General features: G+C 40.1%; 1 protein-coding gene across 1 annotated transcript; it reads left to right on the plus strand.

Annotated features, from left to right (window-relative positions):
- Nucleotides 1-372: 372 nt before the first annotated feature.
- On the plus strand, nucleotides 373-20,061 carry LOC105829316 (ubiquitin carboxyl-terminal hydrolase 31). Its single transcript, XM_012668055.2, has 4 exons — nucleotides 373-1,913; nucleotides 15,797-16,170; nucleotides 16,347-17,763; nucleotides 17,904-20,061. Exons 1-4 carry the CDS (start codon nucleotides 954-956, stop codon nucleotides 18,024-18,026), a joined length of 2,874 nt encoding a protein of 957 aa, XP_012523509.2. The 5' UTR covers nucleotides 373-953; the 3' UTR covers nucleotides 18,027-20,061.
- The last annotated feature ends 163 nt before the right edge of the window (nucleotides 20,062-20,224 follow it).

A 20,224-nucleotide genomic window follows, 5' to 3' on the forward strand; every position in this document is an offset into this window, starting at 1 on the left:
ACATTATAATTATTCAGATAAACATTGTAAAGTCTTTAACACAGTGTTATTAAGTCGCGTTTATAATTATATAATGTTTATCTAATTAATTATAATGTATTAAGAAAATTTGTCTTGGCTCGATACATTGACCTGTTTATCATATTATTTTTGTTAAATATATATTTGATGATCGATACTGTAATTATGTTAATCTGTCTTAAATAAATTACATGGCTTTTTAATTTAATATAAATAAAGCTTCTCAAAATTAACTTTTACTTTAACTTGATAGTTTTTTATTTGTGTAACTTTCAACTTAACTAAATTAATTTTATAATCCATAAACTTTAATTTAATTTAGTTAAAAAAATAAACTCTGAAAAAAAAACAAAAAAAAGTCGATACTCTGTTTCTGCCTTACCGACGGCGACCGGAACCGCCTCCCTCGCGCGCGAGATGTCGCGGCGGTCGCGCGCGTCCGATCTCCCGCGATCGGCCGTCGGTGTCGCCACTCGGCGGCCGACGATGGTCTATGGCCGAGGCGTCGTGTAAAATCGTGGAAGCCCGTGATACGCGCGGCAAATGGCCGCCGATGGCCGCGGTGGTGCAGTTTCCGTGGCGGTGCGTGGTGTTGCCTGACGTCCGTCGATCGCGTACGGCTACGGCTGCGGCTGCGGTTGCGGTTGCGGTTCCGCGTAGGCGCGTACGGGACGTGCGGCTGCCGCGTCGTCCGCGCGGCACCCTGCGTCGCCCCGCGGCAGCAGCAGCAACGTCGTCATCGTCCACCTCGTCGACGTCGCGGTCGAGGTAACACCGACCGACACCCCGGGGGGGGAGACGTGATGTGAGCCCGACGTCGTCGTCGTCGAGAGCAGATATCGCGCTCACGCGATCGAGCCCCGCGTCTCCGCGAGCGAGCGAGCGAGCGAGCGACCGAACAGCCAGCCACCCAGCGAGGTGGGCGGCTGGCGATGAAAGCCGCGAGAACCGATCGCGGCACGTCGGTGATGAAATCGGTGTCCGAGGGCGAGCTGGGCGTGGAGGAAGAGGTTAAACCCGCGGTGGAGCCGCGCGGCGCCACGCGGCTCAAGCGCACCTTTACACTGCCGAGAAACCCGTTTCAAAGTGCCAGCACCAGGATGTCGCGGCGACGTCCGAAGCAGCAACAGCAACAGCAGCAGCAGCAACAGCAGACCCACGGCGGGGACTCGAGGGACGGCGTGCAGCTGCCGTCCCACCAGCAGCGACAGAACGCGACGACGGGCAGACTCCAGACCAGCGGAATGGTCCATCAGGAGTCCCATCAGGAACGGCCGTGCGGCAAGAAGGTGTTCCGCCGGCCCTCCTGGAAGAAGTTCATCAACAAGATGGTGCGGCACATGTCGAACGTGGGCGCCCAGGGCCACAAGTCCGCCGCTGTCGCCGCCGCCGCGATGATCCATCACCAGCGTGGCGGCGGCGGCGGCGGCGACGATCTCGACTCGAGCGCGGGCGACATCCGGGTGCCGCCGCCCCCGCGGCCGGCGCACATCCCGCCCGACCGCGTGCCCGGTGTCATAGGCCTACGCAACCACGGCAACACGTGCTTCATGAACGCCGTGCTGCAGTGCCTCTCGCACACCGACATCCTCGCCGAGTACTTCGTCCTCGACCAGTACAAGGTCGACCTGTCGCGCCGGAACAAGCTCAACTCGAAGAAGTACGGCACCAAGGGGGAGATCACCGAGCAGCTCGCGCTGCTCCTCAAGGCGATCTGGAGCTGCCAGTACGACCCGGAGATGAGCACCGCCTTCAAGAGCGTCGTCGACAAGTACGGCAGCCAGTACCGCGGCAACCTGCAGCACGACGCCCAGGAGTTCCTCCTCTGGCTGCTCGACAAGGTGCACGAGGATCTCAATCAGGCGACCAAGAAGAAGTACAAGATCATCAAGGTGAGAGGCTGCCGCTAGTCGCTCGGTACATATTATTTTCACCTTGGAGTCCGAGCTGACTAACAAATTAATCGGTGATACTCCGGAGATTGCTACTAATTAGACTAACATTAATTGATACAAATTGAGCCACTTTAGCGCGGCCGTTCCGCGTGTTCCTTTTACATCGCAACGGGCGATGATGCTGGAGAGGATGCAGAGTGTACTCGTCGCATCATTAGTCTCGACCTTTTTATCCAAACGCCACCTCGACCACCAGAGAGAAAGAGAGAGAGAGCCGTCTGTGAATTATTACCTCCCCGTTCTTTTTTTTTTCGGTGCGAAATAGTATTGTTGCTCTCCTCTATTTTTAGACGTCGCGCCGTCGGGTGTATTTTTAGCAATGTACGAGAAGCGTAAGGTCGCGGCGCGCGAAAATGACGGTGTCAACACGTGCGCGGACTAATCCACGTAAGGACACTGCTCGTCGCGTCACCCGGCCTCAGGTGAAAATTGTACCGCGATATCTCCGCGACGAGACGACAAAACAGGTGGGGATGGCCGTTTAAATAAAAAAAGAAGCGTCGATGCAGCGTAAAAAATAGCACACGATTTGTTTGTTATTGTCAGAGAACAAGGAGAGGATCAGCTAGTTAGTGATAGATAAAATTGAGCGATTAGTTTGAAGCAAATAGAAATCGTTACGAATAAATACTCTTAGGTATAAATATTAATAACTAATATTGATAACTCCGAGCTCACGATCAGTCAAAACTGGTACGGCGATTTTAGTGAAAATATCCGAATGAACAGATGTTGCCCATGTACCGAACGGTTCTTCGGAGTTACGGAATAATGAAGCTACTCTTTGTAAGGGAACATAAATCGTATGAAGCAAATGTTATTTTCCTTCCTCGGCTTTTTTACAAAGGGTACTGAAAAATTTCACCGTCAACCTCGGCACGCTCTCCAGCACGAATCGATAAATCATTTCTCGAAAAGCGTTTGGATTTATGTTCCCTCGGCGAGAGGGAGACAACTTCGATAATTCTGAAATCAATGAGAATAGAAATGCGTTTATCGAATCTTTTCGCGGCCGGGGAGAGCTCAGAGGCACGTCCCTCTGTTAAAAATTAGTATGCAAATATATGCGTCTAGGCGTTTCAATTATTAACGATCTGTTTAAGGAAGGACTGTCGAATCAGTTCTGCTTGTTGAGAAAACAAGAGAAACAGCTGTGTCATTTTAATATTTCTACTTTAAATATCTATCCGGTATCCCCGTTACGGTGAGCGGAGAGAAAAATTCCACGTTCGTTACTTTCTAACGTTTAGAACTACGGCGACCGTCTCCAGAAGTACGTAGTAACACTAGAGAATCCGCCGACGAGTTCGGCGGAGAGCCGCACGAATAATTAAAACCTTAATATAAGCAGCATTCTCAAAGCGCGACGGGCAATTAAGCGCATTCTTCGGTAGTCATTTTATCGTTACGACGAGCTGGGGCGTCACACGATAAAAGAAACTTTCTCCTCTCGGATCGTCGTGGCCAGCCATGTGAGCGACGGCTCTTTCGACGAAAGCTCGCTGCAGCTCTCTTTCTCCCTTTCTCTCCGGTCCTTTTCCCTTAAACGCCGCATGTAGAGTGCGTACATAGGCACGAGCGTGTGTATTCTCGGTGCGGACGCCGCTAACAGCGTCCTCCCGTGCGTGCGTGCGTGACGACCGGCGGAAGCCGCGGAACACGCGAGCTCCTTTCCCGCTTCATCTCGTCCGACACCTTCGCGTAAGATACAATCGGCGGCGGGGGGTCTTCCGACTGTGTCTCTTAAACCGAACGGCACGCGAGACCGCGATAACGCGACGATAGGCGAAATCATTGCCGAATTAGCACCTCAAACGGGGGCCCCCGAGGGAGATTGCCGGATCTTATCTTAATTGAAGACAAATATTACGCACGGTGGCCAGCGCCTACTGCTACCCACCTTTTTCTTTCTCTCTCTCTTTTTTTTTTTTATTATCCGATAACCGCCAACGCACGTCCAACACATCTTCATAACTTCGGATCTTCTTTTAGAAGACCGTGGGTTTCTTTATGAGAGATAAAACCATGATTCTCCGTTGCTTTCCATTTTCGACAGATTAAGAGATAGTATCTCTGGGAAAAATAGTTTTCTCAAAATAACGGTTATAATCCACTTTCGGGTCCACGATTAAGTGATCAAATTATTTGGCTTGCCCGCAACTCTAATTTTACGTTTATTTATTTTTTTTTTTCAAATTATTAACTAAAATGTATTAACTAAAAATTGCAATTAGCTATTCTATCTATTTCAATGATTTTTAAGTTATACTAGTCGAATCTCTCAATTAGTTCGATATCCAATCACGCAAGGATAATTTTCAAGTTAAGTAAGGCCTCGTCTACAACAAAGATTTAAGCTTTAACCCGTAAGAAATTGATCAATCACAATTGAGTATTCTTATAAAAATCTACTGTGATTGATCAGCTTCTTATGTTATTTCTTCTTATTCATTATACATTTTTTTATCAATCTAGAAAATGTATAATACGTTTTCTATATTATAGAAAATAGTATCTTATTTAAAATAAATATTATTTATTTTTTACAAAACTTCTGCTTGGTACTATTTGAAAAAATATTTATTTTAATCTAGTAAATTTTTTTTCTCTAGTAAATTGTAGACTAGGGCTAAGACTAACCATTAAAATATTAAGTTGTTTAATTGTAAAAAAAAACTAGTCAAAATTTTTCCCGCAGCAGTGTGGTTACGAATAATCCAAATAATTTGATTTCTTAATCGTGGTCATAACCCCAAAGTGGGTCGTAACCGTATTTTGGGAAAAATTATTTTTCCCGGGATGACAAGCTAGACAGGCGGTAAAGTTTATTAGAGAAAAGGAGGGAAAAATGTGAGAGGGATGGCTATGTCTAAAAAAAGAACGTGATAAAATGTAGGGGAGTTCGGAAAATATTTTCTTGGGTAGTACTCAAGTACTTCGAAGACGCTCTCTGAGAATAACGAGAGCACAAATTCTATTGATTGCGTTAAAATTTTAAAAACCTTCCTCGCCTTTCTCACGTAAATATTATTTAGAGCCGGTTGTTTCAACTTCTTAGTAAATTTACCTATTAGGTAAGCGAATGTCTATCTTCACTTTTTTTATTTTAAATAAATAAAGACATACATATTTATACCCGATAAATAAATTTATCAAGAAATTGGAATGACCGGGCCTTAATGCGTTATGCAATATATATTAATCAGAAACAATGAAAGAACGAACCATTTGACATAATTCAGAACGCGTAATATAAAGAGTGCAATGTAATACGAGAGATTCCCATGGCCGTCTAAACTGTTGACATAATACGTCGATTATTTTCTGGTACGGAGAAGAAGGGAACTTTGATTTCAAAAATATATAGCTCGATGATTATAAACGAGCGTCGTTAGGATCCGTTCCGTTTCTTTTTTTTTATTTACCGTGAAACGACCCAGTCGACAAACAGCCGGTTAGTTGGCGAGACCTTAACCCGAATTTGCTTCACGTTCGAAAATATACGTGCTACGGTTTTCAATTACGAGACCTCAAGGTGGACGGACGGCGAGAGATTGAAATGTCGCGGCAGATAAAAAAAAGAGAGAGAGAGAGAAAAGGAGTTCGGTTCAAAGATGTATGTCACACGAGAGAATCGCGCGATTTCCCCCGCGCGAGAAAATACAATATTTAATTCCGAGGACACGGCGATCGTTACGCCGTCGTTGATGACACGAGGAAAAATAATGAATCTGATAATTGCCCGCATAAAATTTCACAGTTGATAATCGCTTATTTCTTTTTTAAAGCGTGTTATGAAATCGTTAGATTAAACGTGACGACTGTCGATCGTTTATCATTTATTGATCGAATATATGTCACGAAATCGCGTAAAACGTCACAATCATTATTCGTTATCGTTTGTATCGTTGAAAAATGTCGGCGATGTTTTTTTTTTCTTCCTTTCATAACGTCAAACGTTTGCCGCACAAATAACTGAATGACGAGTGGTATAATTTAAGAACTTTGCGCGCGCGCGCGCGCGCGCTTGATTTCTCCGTCAGCGAGGGGAGGATGTCGTAAACTTGATAATCCGGACGAAACTGCTTTTTACAGAAGAGAAACGCGAGATAACGCCGTGCTAGGTAGGCAAATTGACGCGCGTTTCCAATGCGCTCGCGCGCAGCGGGGCACATGCCTTTTTGTGCTTCATCTTCTTCGCGCGATTATTCATCTCCCGGGCCCGCTATCTTATCGCTCGCCTCTCGGCTGCGAGTCGAATCGCGTGCACCCGATAAGCATTGTTAGCGAAGATAAGGCCCGCATCGCAAACCGAAAGGCCGGCCCGTTCGAATCGGGTGTAATGTATCGATAAACGCGCGTCGCTTGTTAAATATGCCGTTTCTGTGAAGTTATGCCCGAATCACACTAGCGATTAAGCGATTGCGACTCTGGGTCCGTGTTCTGCGTCTACAATTGTCCCTTGACCAATCAGAAGGCAGCGGCTGGCGATTACGATTAGCGATTCCTATTTAGCCGTCTGTCTCTTGGACGAACGCAGAACGCATTCGTCAATCGCCAAGTGTGATTCGGGCATTGCGGAGCTTACGAAGAACCGGCGACCACTCGAGCGCGTCACTTTTTTTTTTTTTTTTTCTATCGCGCCGTTTTCTCGCGCGATGCATGCAGCTTCCTTTTCGAGAGTTGTGCCCGCCGAGAAACCGTATTGCACACGGCGACACACATTCGCGCGAGCGAATCATCGTCGTCGTCGCGAAGTCGTGCGCGAGGAATTCAGAGTCGAATGCGCGCGCGGACGGGAGCCGGGGTACCGTAACGAGGACCGGCCTTGAACGGGGCCACGGAGATCCAGTTATCAGTTCGCAACGCCGAGCGCTTTTTCGCGAATTACAGCGCATATGTGGGCTAACTACTGTCATCCGGCGCCAACGTGCGCCTTTCGCATATCTCCCCCCCCCCACCGTCGGAGTTTTCCAAACGGACATTTCCTGCAATCGGAATATCCACATGCATTCGAAGTAAGGTGACGGTCCAGGATTATGGGGTCACTTTAGAGTAAAAATAAATTTTTTTACTCGTGAAAATTTAACGATCATGTTTTAATAATGTTGCGCTGATGTAAACGATAAATAATACTTCACAGCAAAATTGTTATATACTTAATTAACCGCGATTGATTTATTGATTCGATGGAAAAATATTTAATTATGTTTATGTATCTTAATTATGCATTAACATAATTAAATGTGCGCTAATGTATGCTAATGTACGTTTTTAATGTGGATTATTGCATGTGTTTCGCGTACTAAATATCATTTATTAAGAGTATCAATTTCAAGGAATTATTTAAAAAATATTTAGAGAGGTTATTTAGAGATAACTTTTCGCTTTTTTTTTTCTCCTACGTATCAGCAATGATGAAGAAAGCGACTGTAAGTTGCAAAAATATGAAGAACATAAAAACAATTTCTGCATTTTTATTAATACATATATTTTCGTAAAACATTTAATTTTGCAAATGTGATCCCATAATAAGGTCACCTTACCATCTGTTTCATTATATATGCATTACAATCTACGCAAAAATACGTACTACGGTTTCAATTACAAGATCGTGCAAGATGGATGATGCAAAATTGAAAATGACATTTTAGTATAATTACACACGAGACGGTGTGACGTTAGCTCATGATATTTCTCTTCCAGTTTGCCATAGTTTTAGCAATTATGATGAATATTTTGTAGTAATAATCTATAATTTGAATCGATTATAACACGTAAATATTTCTACTATTTTGATGAAAATTTAATTCTTGCATTAATCTATTAAAATAAATAAGATCGAAAAATGCATTTTTATAATACTAATTCAAACTTGAATTAGTATTATAAAAAGGTGTAATTTTATTTTTTGTATTACCTGTAATGCAATGCGCTAATTTCAACTGATCACACACGTGATCGCGACTTAGACGACGAAATTTTCTATCTTTCAAGACCGAATATATCAACAATTAAAACAATTTCACGATATGAAACTGTTTAGACTAGATTTCAATTGGAATTATTTCGCTTTTTATACACTGAGAGAAAAAAATGCTGTTTCAAATAAATATTTCTTTGAATAGTACTAATAACATATTTTATAGAAAATCAATATTTATTTATTTAAAACAAGTAATATTTTCTATAGTTTAGAAAATATTATTTGTTTGAAATAAATATTATTGATTTCCTATAAAATATGTTATTCGTACTATTCAAAGAAATATTTATTTAAATCCAGCATTTTTTTCTCTCAGTCTACAAAATGCAATAGAAATGAAGGGCATAATTGAATAATTCCAATTGAAGTAAAGCCGTTTTTCGTAGATTCCCACACAGCAAAATGTATCGCAGAGATATCTTGAAGATATTTATATGTCAGAATATCTGTTACATATATAGCGCTGTCAAGAGAGATCTTAAGAATGCTTCTGAGATATCTCCAAAATACTAAAAAGTCATGATAATTTTATCTCAAATGTGATATTTAATTTTTATATTTATTCTTATCTTTAATTCTTATTTAAGATAGTCTGAAGAGTTTATCTTGAGATACGTTGTACAAATGATCTTATTGGTTACGAAATGTATCTCAAATTAAACATGAAGTAAACTTAAATAAAATAAAAGGTTTAACTATAATACCGACTATATTATACGCAAACGTCTCAGAGATATCCTTTTGCAGACAATACGTGATATCAAGTAACGATGCCCTGCGGAACTCTTATGAATATCTGACAATAAGATATTTTAAAACTGATTTAACATTGCAAGCACAAAGATCTCTGATTATATCTCAAATATATATTTTGCTATATCGGGTTGTTTTATCGTTAGGATTGTTTCTGATGCTTGGCGAGCTAGCGAAACGACGACGTCCCTCTTTCTGCAACCTCTTATTACGCATTAGAACGCGCGGAAAGTCGATTTCGCTCGAAATTCCCGATAGCATCAACACGTGAGCGGAATCGCAGTCGCAAACTTGACAATCGGAATCTCGCATTTCGGAACATTATCGTGAACAATTTCGTAATACGTGCCCGGGCGTATTTATTTCGTGTTCTAGAAGATACCTACGAGTTGCGTGTATCCGATTCGATCATGCCATTGAGCGGCATGAATGTAACTCGTTTTCCATCGTAAGAGGGAGAGTAGGGAGGGGGAAGGGAGGAAAAGGGAAGTCAACGTAATTGTTAGCAAAATATTTACGTAACTCTGTTTTATAGCGTGAAACGTCCGGGAGCGACGCAGATGCGAAAGAAGAACGTTACACGCCCAATCATCCTTGCGTGACCCGTTCTCTACCATCTCCTGCGTTACGCATACACGGGACGAGCGATGTGGAAAAAAAAAAGAGAATCGCGCATATTTCGAATTCCGCGCATCGTCGTGTAGTACGCATGCATTCGAAAATATTGCGACACCGGCCGGCGAACCGCGGGAGTTCAGCGAAAACGAGGGCTACGTAAATATTGCCGATAAACAAATCCACGAGGAGAGGAATTTGTTCGTGTAATCATATTAGGGAATCGCGTATCGCGAACTTATCGCATTGGAATTTTAAATGGCAATTTATTTGTTGTATATCTCACTAAGGAAAACAGTGACGTATAAGAGAATAAATTTAATCTTTTTGTTTTGTATCTCAATGAGAGAGAGAGAGAGAGAGAGAGAGAGAGAGAGAGAGAGAGAGAGAGAGAGAGACGGAGAGACTTTATGTCGTGTGTTTATAATAAAAATTGTTTAGACAAAGTTTACTTTCTTAGTAAGTAATCATATCGCCTGTAATTATACGCACTTAAGAAGGGAGTTCCTCTGTACAGGCCCGGCACAACAAGTGGCACAGGGGATCAAGTAAAGAAAAATATTCAAATGACCATTTTGTTGACTTCTTTTTTTGCTGTATATGGTCTTCATTACTGAAATAAATTGAGAATAAACATTCTTCACTATTATACCACACTTAGATAACTAAATACAACAATTTGAAATTCATGTTATATCACTAGCACATATTTACTACACTACGTGCTGTATTACTTCAATTAGTGCAAACTTTTTTTTTATCTTATCAATTATTTCACTCATACGAGCAAGTGCATTGTTTCAAAAATTTAACAATACTTTTCTAGACAGCTAAGATGTAAAATTTCACTAACATCTGTTTATTACTTCTTATGTTTAATACGACAATAAAAACTGAAAAATCCTGAAAATTCATCGATTCCCATAAAGAGCCCATGTTAATAAAATATTTAATATCTAAATAAATAGCTAGTTCAGCTTTCTGAAATTTTGGCTGTGAATTTATATCACTAATTTGAACTTCTCTACAAAGTTTCATGAAAATCTGTTCATTTTGATTTAGCAGCGGAACTCTCTTAATACTAGCTTATTACAAACTGTGAATCACACAATATATCCTCATAACGTACACTGCGAAAAGTATTTGACATTAGTTTCATTGTGTGATAATATAATTATGAAACACTCTACTTTTATAGTTATTATTGCTGTAATCTTAGTAATAACCTGTGTTTATAGTTTTATTAACTATCAAAATTTTACTACAAATTGTGAGATAACTTTAAATATAGTAAATTTTTAATATAGTAAAATATTTGATATCGATGATGAAAATAAAATAACATTTCCACGCAGCAAATGCAATATCGTGATTATAGTAAATATAATTATTATTTAACATTCACATAATAATAACAATGCAAATTATAATATTTGCATAGTCAAAACAACTTATAACAACGTATAATTGACACTGAAAATGCATACAAATTATAGTAATTACGGTAAATGCAACTACTTTTTTCTCAATGTATAAATTATTCGTTTTCTTTCTTGTTAAACATAACGATATGACACAATTGAGCAAAAATGTTTTTGTTTTTATTCATTCATCATGAAAGAATTGTATAAAGGCCGGTTGTTCTAACTTCTTAGTAAACTTACCTTAGTAAACTTATCAGGTTAGCATGTGTCTATCTTTATTTTTTTTAATAAATAAAGACAGACACATTTAATGATAGCTAAGTTTACCAAGAAGTTGGAACAATCGGCTCTAAGAGTTTACTTACGTTCAAAATTAAAACATACCATAAGTAAACATTAATGATACCTGAAATATCTCAGCTTAAAAAAGCACTTTCTGTTTTTGAAAGCAAAATACAAAATACATTTTAAATATTTTTAATTATATTAAGATGAATTGCGACGATATTAAATTTATGTTTATTCATTTTGTAATATATAGATATTTTTAAACGGTGCATGTATAATTTATAGTTGTGTTTTTGTATGTTATCTATATGTTGCTAGATTATTTATAAATATTGGTAACTTCCAAGTGTGGATCAAACAATTCACGATAAAAACAAAAGATTAATGTGAAAGCGGAAAGCGCATTAGCGCGTTCTTTTAAAACAGATACCTTCTTCCGTACTCGTTTTATTTTTATTCGTATGACTCATTGTGTCGACAAAAACTGACAAGCTAAATTTATGACACGTGACTCATTATTTTTTCTGATTTTTTGCAAGCAAATTATGAAGATGTTAAATGATACAATTAACATTTACCGACAAATTGTATACTCATGTTAAGAAAAATAAAATTTTCTCTTATTTTTATAGTAATCTTTTCTAAAGTAGGTGCTAAGAAGATTTTATTAAATTTAAAGGAAATCTAAGAGATAAATTCGTAACAAATATTAATTTTTATAAAGATGTATAAGTAAAAGATGTGAGATTTACTCCACACTGAGAGAAAAATGTTGAAGTATTCAGAATTAAATATTTTTTGTGACATTTTCTTTAATATTTATTTGTTATTATAAAATTTATTTGTGAAAATGAAATATACTTCTGAAATATATTTCTTTAAAATATACCTTATTAAAGAGATAATATCTAGTATGTGTAAAAATAAATAATTTATTTGCTAGAAATAAAACATTTAATTCATCCTACTTAAGTAAACCATTTATTAAAGAAAAATACTTGAAATTTTTTTATGCGACATAATATTTATTTTACTCAAAAAATTTTATTTGTAGGCATAACCAATTAATAAGAAAAATGAGATGTATCTTATAGAAATATATTTTACAATATTATTCACATCAAAAAATAAATTTTTTTATAACAAATAAATATCGAAGAAAACATCATAAGAAATATTTGATTTTTAATACGTCGACATTTTCTCTCAGGATTAATTTTTCACGAATAAAAAAAAACGTAATTTAAAAAAATATGGAACTTTATATTCGAACACACGCACTGTTTTCCGCCGATTATGAAGGATAAAAACAAACTAATAAAAATTGTAAATACCAATCTTTAAAATATGCATGTTTCCCGAGACAAATAGGTTCGAGCTTTTATTGCCGTCTCATGCATTATTTAAATTTCACGATGTTTGAGGTTTTGAGTACAAACACTAAACCTCAATTTTTTTTTTCGGTTTACCAAAAACGCATCTCGAGAAAAATTGGAGTCGGGCAAAGTTTCGATACGATGTTTAAATCAGTTCGAACGTAAAGTTTCATTCATGTATAACCGACGTCTACGCGTGATTATCTATCAAATGTGTCATATTGATAAGTAACTCGTTCTTGCGAGATCACGATCGCGTTAAACGGGATCTCGAGGAGTGTTCCCAATCTCCGTCTCCGGCTGATCCACTAGCGGTAATCTTTTAGGATCAATCGATGCAGAGTTGGATAATTCGTTACACGTTGGTACGCGCGAATGCAACAATGGTTTTACGAGTCGGGTACACGTGCACCGGCGTGACATTGACCAATTGTGAGCGCGAGTCGTCCCGGCCGTTCATACGCATCGGAAATTACTTCCGGCAACCGGATCGCTGATACATCCTGAGCGCGATCAGTCCCGGTGATTATCCCATTCTGCGGTTTTTTTCATCGCGTGTTACAAATTACACGGCTTCGGAAAGCTCGGGCGCGAGCGAGCCGCGTGGCACTTGCGAGGCACCACGCGCATGTCGCCCGTACGTCGCTAACGTTCTACGTTAACGACGGCCGTCGTCGTCGTCGTCGTCGTCGGGTGCCTTTCATTATTGAAATATGTCGCTCGGAGGTGTTACGTAACATTCCCGGGCGATTTCGCACTGGGTACTTATCGGAATTATGTCGGGGCTTTTTACGTTACGTAACGAAAAGTCCTATTGCAAATCCAGCAGTTGACTTTTCGCGGTAATTTCGACTTTTAAAAGTGTCATTCCGTCGCAGAATAAATTACTATTAACGCCCATTGAGATCTGACAATAATTTCTCAGCTTTATGCATTTCTCAACTTTACGCCTTTATTATTCGGTACAAGATCCCCGTCTGTTGGCCGCGCGAATGTCAACACTCATTTCGTTTCACACATTCGTCACTATTTGTTTATTATTTTATCGCGTTTCTCCCTGTCGTTATTAATTGTCTGCCCGGTTTACTTGATTCAGTTGGCCTTTATTGGGAAATTACATTGTTATGGAACGCCGGCCTATCTGCAACTCGACAGGATCGATTTTCCTTCAAGGATTGTTATACCCCCCCTTTCATTCATGGTAACGAAATAAATGCACATTGTGCGAACGGTTGTAGTCAATAATGACTTCTAGTAACTTACACGACGTGCGCTACTTGCGGGCAAATTGCAGTTTGGATTATAGTTGCAGGCAATAAAGTTTTATCCCACAACGCGCCGAATGTAAGTACTCCTCTATCTCGCGGGGGTTCCTGCGAGGCTCCCGTCTCCGTGAAGTCTCGCAACAGTTTGCGAGAGTAACCGACTTAAAAGCTATATACGAAAACGCACAATCTCGATATTTATTATCCTATTAAGAGCGGCAGGTCGTGTATCTGTGCTGCGCGAACTGAAACCAGAATGTGCCGCGGACGGCGGCACGCAAACGAAAATCGCAAATCTCTCTCCTTCGCCCGCGACACAAAATCCTCCCTCGGTTAGTTCAAACGACATTTCATTAAATCACTCGAGGGAATAAATCAAACACTCGAGCACTCGAGTATATCCCTGAAATAAACGTTTACACGCGAGCAGAGAAGTACCGTGGTTGATAATAAAATATCGGAATACGGTGCACCGCAGGCTACACCGACACGTCAAATTATGTATCATAACACTCGATCGTATCGTTCAGCGAGAGCTTTATCTCGGGGCTTATCACCTCGCTTTTACACCCCTCCCCCCCTCCACACACACACACACACACACACACACACACACACACACACACACACACACACACAATTTTATATTCTCTTAAGAATCCATATCTGTCGGATCTATCCGGCGTCAAGCGTGAATAAACAGCAGGGGGAATCAGTCGTGCTCTCGATCGCGTGCCAATCGGTGCGCCGATCGGGTCCTGACGTTGGCTCGCTAAGTGCAACGGCTTACGTTAATGAGCGCACCGCGTTTTTAGCGTATCGGCGACAATTGTGCCGATAGCCGCGTGGGGTTCGTTAGCGCGACTCGACCGACTCTCCTTCCTGATGTTCCGCGTCTTCCTTTCGGCAAAGGAGGGACAAAAGGGAGGGCTGCGGCGACGACGGCGATCTATTAACGAAACGCGGACGCATTACGGATGATTGTCGTTATGTGCTGGCGAGCGACAACCGAGTTTCGCGTTAACGTGGTCGGACGGTAGTCAGTCGGAGCCAGGATGGAACCCTTCACTCCGGGATTCATCGGCCCGCGGCGGCGTGCGTACGGCTTCGCGTCGACGGCAAACAGCCTCAACCTCGAGCCGATTTCGCCGGATTACATAAACCGTATTGCAAAGTAAAGCCGCGAGGAGAAGGAGAGAATGAATGAATGAATGAATCGTTTTCTATTGGCCGTTCTCTAGGACGTACAATCCCCTCAAGCGCGGAAACATTACGGGCTGGCAACGCTAGACACACGTAATTGAGACAAATAAGACGTGCAATAGCACGAATAAGAAAAAAGAAATGCTTTTATATAAATGAAATAGGAAAAACCAGAGAGCTCGGCTCGTCACAGGCGTTTACCCCTGTCGAACATATTTACAAAAAACAGTTCAAATTAAAACTAACATATTCTATTTAACAATCAATGTTTTCTATGTAAACTAGAAATTTCATTGTTTGTGAAACCATAATTATTTTGTTTATAATTTTATCTTTTTTAAAGAACTTGTTAATTTTAATTTTAGCAGAATACATTTTTATTTTAATATTATAATAATTGTTTAAAGAACAAACAATGATTATTTTGTTAATAAGAGTATTAAAAAATTGTAATTCTTGAGGATATTATTTTCTAGCTGGTCCTATTTTTTTTCTTAACTCACGAAAATTATTGTTAAATAGTTGGAATATATTTTTCTTCATAAAGTTCTTAGGCCTGTTTCTACCAACATAGATTAACTTTAATCTCGGTTTAATTTACTTGTTATCTCATTCTAGTTCTAAAAATTAAAAAGAGATAAAGAGTAAGTTAATCCAAGATTAAAGTTAATCTACGTTGGTAGAAATAGGCCTTAATGTAACTTGATGTAGATTTCTTTAACGCCATATAATCTTATTTCAATATTTAACATTTTAAAATAATATAGTCTTAAAACAAGACTGTTCTCTTTTTCTGTGCAAAACCGACAGTAAAATCTATTATTAAAGTAATATTATCGATCACCTGTCGTTTTATATATTATACATAAATATATATATAAAACACGCGATTTGTCTTTTTCATTTGCAGAACTCGTTCGGCAGACCTGACGACATCGTCGCCGCCGAGACGCTTGCGAATCACGTGCGATGTAACAACTCTTTCGTACATGCCGTGTTCCAAGCGCAATTCCGGTCTAGTCTGACTTGTCCGAGATGCCACCGGCAGTCAAACACCTTCGATCCCTTCCTGTGCGTGTCGGTACCGGTGCCACAGAACCATCGGCAGATGAATCTCTACGTTAACGTCCTCTACACGTCGCAACAGCCGCGACAGGTCAAAATCGGCGTGAGCGTGAATCAGGCGGCCAACGTGAGGGAACTCCGAGAAATCTTGGCCAGTGACACCGGCGTAGACGAGAATCACATGCTACTGACCGAGATCCACGATGAAGGATTTCACAGGTATTAAATTGCAATTTTAAGAAAACTCCAAAAAATATTGCTTTCTTGAATATAACGATGAAAAGGAAACAGTGCCGAGAAAACATTTCATTCGCACATTGCTATTATAAGAAAGAACATGGAGCAGAAAAATTATATTCTTATATCAATAATAATCTTCCTTTTTCTTTCCGCAGAACCTTCTCCGACTGTCAGCCTCTGTCCGTGATTATGGAAAACGATCCGCTTTACTGCATTGAGCTGCCGCAATTGAAGGAACCTACGGAGCAGGCGTATATCTTGTTGGTTTGGATTAACGTTCTTGTGAAAGGTGATCTGAGGCAGCGTTTCGGAAGCCCGTACACGATGCAGGTGTCACGCGAGACGTCCTACGAGGATCTGCAGAAGCTTTTGCTTAAGGAGATGCACAGCACACTTGCGGACGACGTTCTCACAACCAGCCAAAGTCCAGGACTCTTCAATATCCGCGTGGCGGATCCGGCTGCGACGCCGATCCAGGACGAACATCCCTGTATCGATCCCTGCGTGGAACATCCGCTTTACACGGAACAGATCGAGCAAGCGTTGGCGCTCTGCGCCGACGATTCGGGTCCGCAACACGTAAAGCTGATCCTCGAATGGGATGAGGCCACCAAATGTAATATTATACAGGACGACAGTGATCAGATTGAGGAACATGCCAGCGTGAAACAGTTAAAGACTAATTCCGAACTGGGCGGCGCGGTCACTCTGGAGGAATGTTTCGATCTGTATACGCGGGCGGAGATACTGGGCGCGGAGGACGCGTGGCATTGTCCCTATTGCAACAAGAAGCAAGAAGTTGTAAAAAAGCTAGGTCTTTGGTCATTGCCCGATATATTAGTCATACATTTGAAAAGATTTCGTCAGCAGTCTAAGCAACGGTCAACGTCCAAGCTGACTATGCTGGTGGACTTTCCCTTATACGGCTTCGACATGACGCCACATCTCGCCCACAATGGCGTTCAGACGACGCATAACAATGTCACCAGTCTGGGCGGTTTGGGCTGGTCGCCTTGGAAGAAACCCCGACAGCGGCAGCACAACATCCCCAAGTACGACGAGAATGTCTACGATCTCTATGCGATATGCAATCATCACGGGCAAGATTTGCAGGGCGGGCATTACACAGCGTTTTGCAGAAATCCGTATGACACACAGTGGTACTGCTTTGACGACACACGCGTGGAAGCAGTCAACGACACGAATCTGATTACGAACGCAGCGTACATGTTGTTCTACCAGCGAAGAGGCCTGTCCAATAACTCCACGGGAAATTCGTCCGCGGCATCCACGAGTTCGGCTGGTTCTGGACTAGAACACTGGGTGTCAAAAATGCCACCGTTTTATTTCAATAATAAAAGTACCAGTGACGTAACGAACAATAAGCAAAGTAAATCGCAAGAGATATTATGCCAAGAGAAGATTGTCGAGGAGAAAAATATGACGAACTTCACCAGAGGTTGCGGCAATTACGCGACTCTGCAGCCGAAGAAGAGAAATGCAGCAACGGAAACTGATATCGGGCAGATCGATCATTACTCCGATGACGAAGCACCTTGCAGAAGAGAATGGGTATGTAATAGATGCATTCTTTAAATCAGATAGATTTGTGATCGAACAAAGTCAACATTGTTTGCAAATTATTAAAATAATATTAAATGACAAAAAGTAAATTAAATTAATCTTCATCGTACATTAATATTTGATTGCAGGCCTCCCCGAAACCTGTGCGAAAGACTTCATCCATCACGTTGACGCCACACATACCGCCAGCAATAATTCAGACTGCTAGCAGTGATCCAAATACAACAGTGATACACGAATCTACGTTGTAACATACAATATAAGCCAGGCTGAAGAGTCTGGCTCGAGCAATGCTCAATGTATAGTGCCTGGTGTGCCGTGATGTTTGAACAACATCGAGTGGCGAAATTAAAAAAAAAAGAAGAAAGACAATTCTGATATAATATATAAATCCGTTATTTTTCGATTACTACGAAGTACGATACGTCGAAAGATAAGGAAGGGTTATTTCTTTACTTCGAATTTATATATATACAGAAAAACGTTTTCTTATATGGACGCCGAAGTGGATGATGGATTTCAGCGGCGCGCGCGCTTCTCTTTGCGCATGTTATTTTAAGAAGTGTAATAAATCTACACGCAGACACGTGCGATCTTTCGAAATGAATTATAGAAATACGAGGCATTAGTAATTTTTGTAATTGTAATACCATGTTTGTATACAACTCGCGTGGATTGTATTATATGATAGCAGCTAAGATAGCTTTTTAAAAGGAAGACAAATCTTATACTCAGTATATGTGAAAAATCGCGTATATTCTTAAGAGAAGGAAGAAACTCTAGTGTTTATATTACACAATTAGATATCTTGAATGCAATAGGCAACTAAATTCTACCTATGTCCAGAGAAGGAAAAGGATATTTCCAGAACGGTTTAACGCAGTCGCAGCACGTCTGTAATGTCAATGCAAACGTCGTTCGCGTCGTGTCATCTTACAATGAAAGTATATGACAATAACGAAAAAAAAACCAAATTTATATATTGCAAATCCTGTGTTAAAAATACATACCTCGTTTTTTTTTTCACGATTGATCGTTTCTGGACATAACGTGTAGCTACTCGACCGTTGCTTTGAGTCTATGCTTGTAACTGTAATATTTATATTGTATCTGTATCATCCACTAGTGGCCTTATCTAAATAATTAATACAATTGATACACACGCGTAACATTATTAAGCATATTAATCATACATATTACTCACAAGCGTTTTATTTTAGATATTGAGACTGTTTTTAGCGAGAATCACCGAAATCATGTAACGATAATTTCGCAATATCTTTGTCTGATTTAAGCATCTTGTTTAGGAGAAGCACCTGTGAGAGTTAGTTTATATATCGCAGCCTACAGTCAAGTTCTTCCAACGACTGTGTGGACCCAGCGCTCCGCTAATGCGAAAAAAAGGGGGGGGGGCAATCGACTTTAGAGAGCGGTTTTTCTATACGGTAACAAGAAAAAAACAAGATAAATTCCTAGTTGGTTTCTCTAATCACGGATATACTTCAATCTCCTATTTTTTAAAAAATTCAAATCATTCCAATCGGATATTGAATAGAGTGCGAACGTGAGAGCAAGCGCGAGCGTGAAAGCGAGAATTTATAAATATATATGTATGTATACATACAAGATTATATAATGAATGAAAGATGTTTAAGTTATTTTATTAATTAATATTTTATTACTAGTCACACGTATTATGGACACGGGTAGTTAGTAATGATTAGGGTACAAACAGCGAAGTTGTATCACGAGTTACTACCCGGCCATTATGATTTTTAGAAGTTCCGTCACTCGACTGAGGATGTGCTCTCACACATACACACTCACACATACACTTTATTAAATATTACTTATCCCTTTGTTGAAATAAATAGAGGATGTACATATATGTATGGGAGAAATGTGTCATTCCACACTTTTGTGCATGTTGCAGTACACGTAACTCGGTCGTTTTTGATCTACGGCTCTCGTCGCGTGCGTTGCATTTTTGTTACACATTTACAAAGAAAAATGAGAAAAGATGTCACGTGATACTGATATCCTATCAATTCGTTGCGTTTGGATCGTATATATACATATGTATACATGTATGCGTACCTTGTCTTTTTGAATATCTTTTTAGGACTAGCGATAATTCTCTTCTGCGAAGCTTCTTTACTTATTGACCAAATAAAACGAGGACTTAAGTAACCGAGACGGCGCTGCAACTCTGATATCTTACCGACGATATGGCAGAAATCGTGAATAACTTGAATGATTGGAAAATAAATACGATGAGACAAAGTGCGAAATGTTTTTCTTTCCTGCATCGAAACAGCATTTCTGGCACAAACCTTTTTCTCGATTCGCGGAAAAACGAACGTTCGTTCAATTTCGACCTCTTGGCGTAATATATTTAAATATATTCAATTGCATGCAATATATTTAAAATGAAACATTTTGATGTAAA

The sequence above is a fragment of the Monomorium pharaonis genome, chromosome 4 (genome assembly GCF_013373865.1).
Source record: "Monomorium pharaonis isolate MP-MQ-018 chromosome 4, ASM1337386v2, whole genome shotgun sequence".
Classification (NCBI taxonomy): domain Eukaryota; kingdom Metazoa; phylum Arthropoda; class Insecta; order Hymenoptera; family Formicidae; genus Monomorium; species Monomorium pharaonis.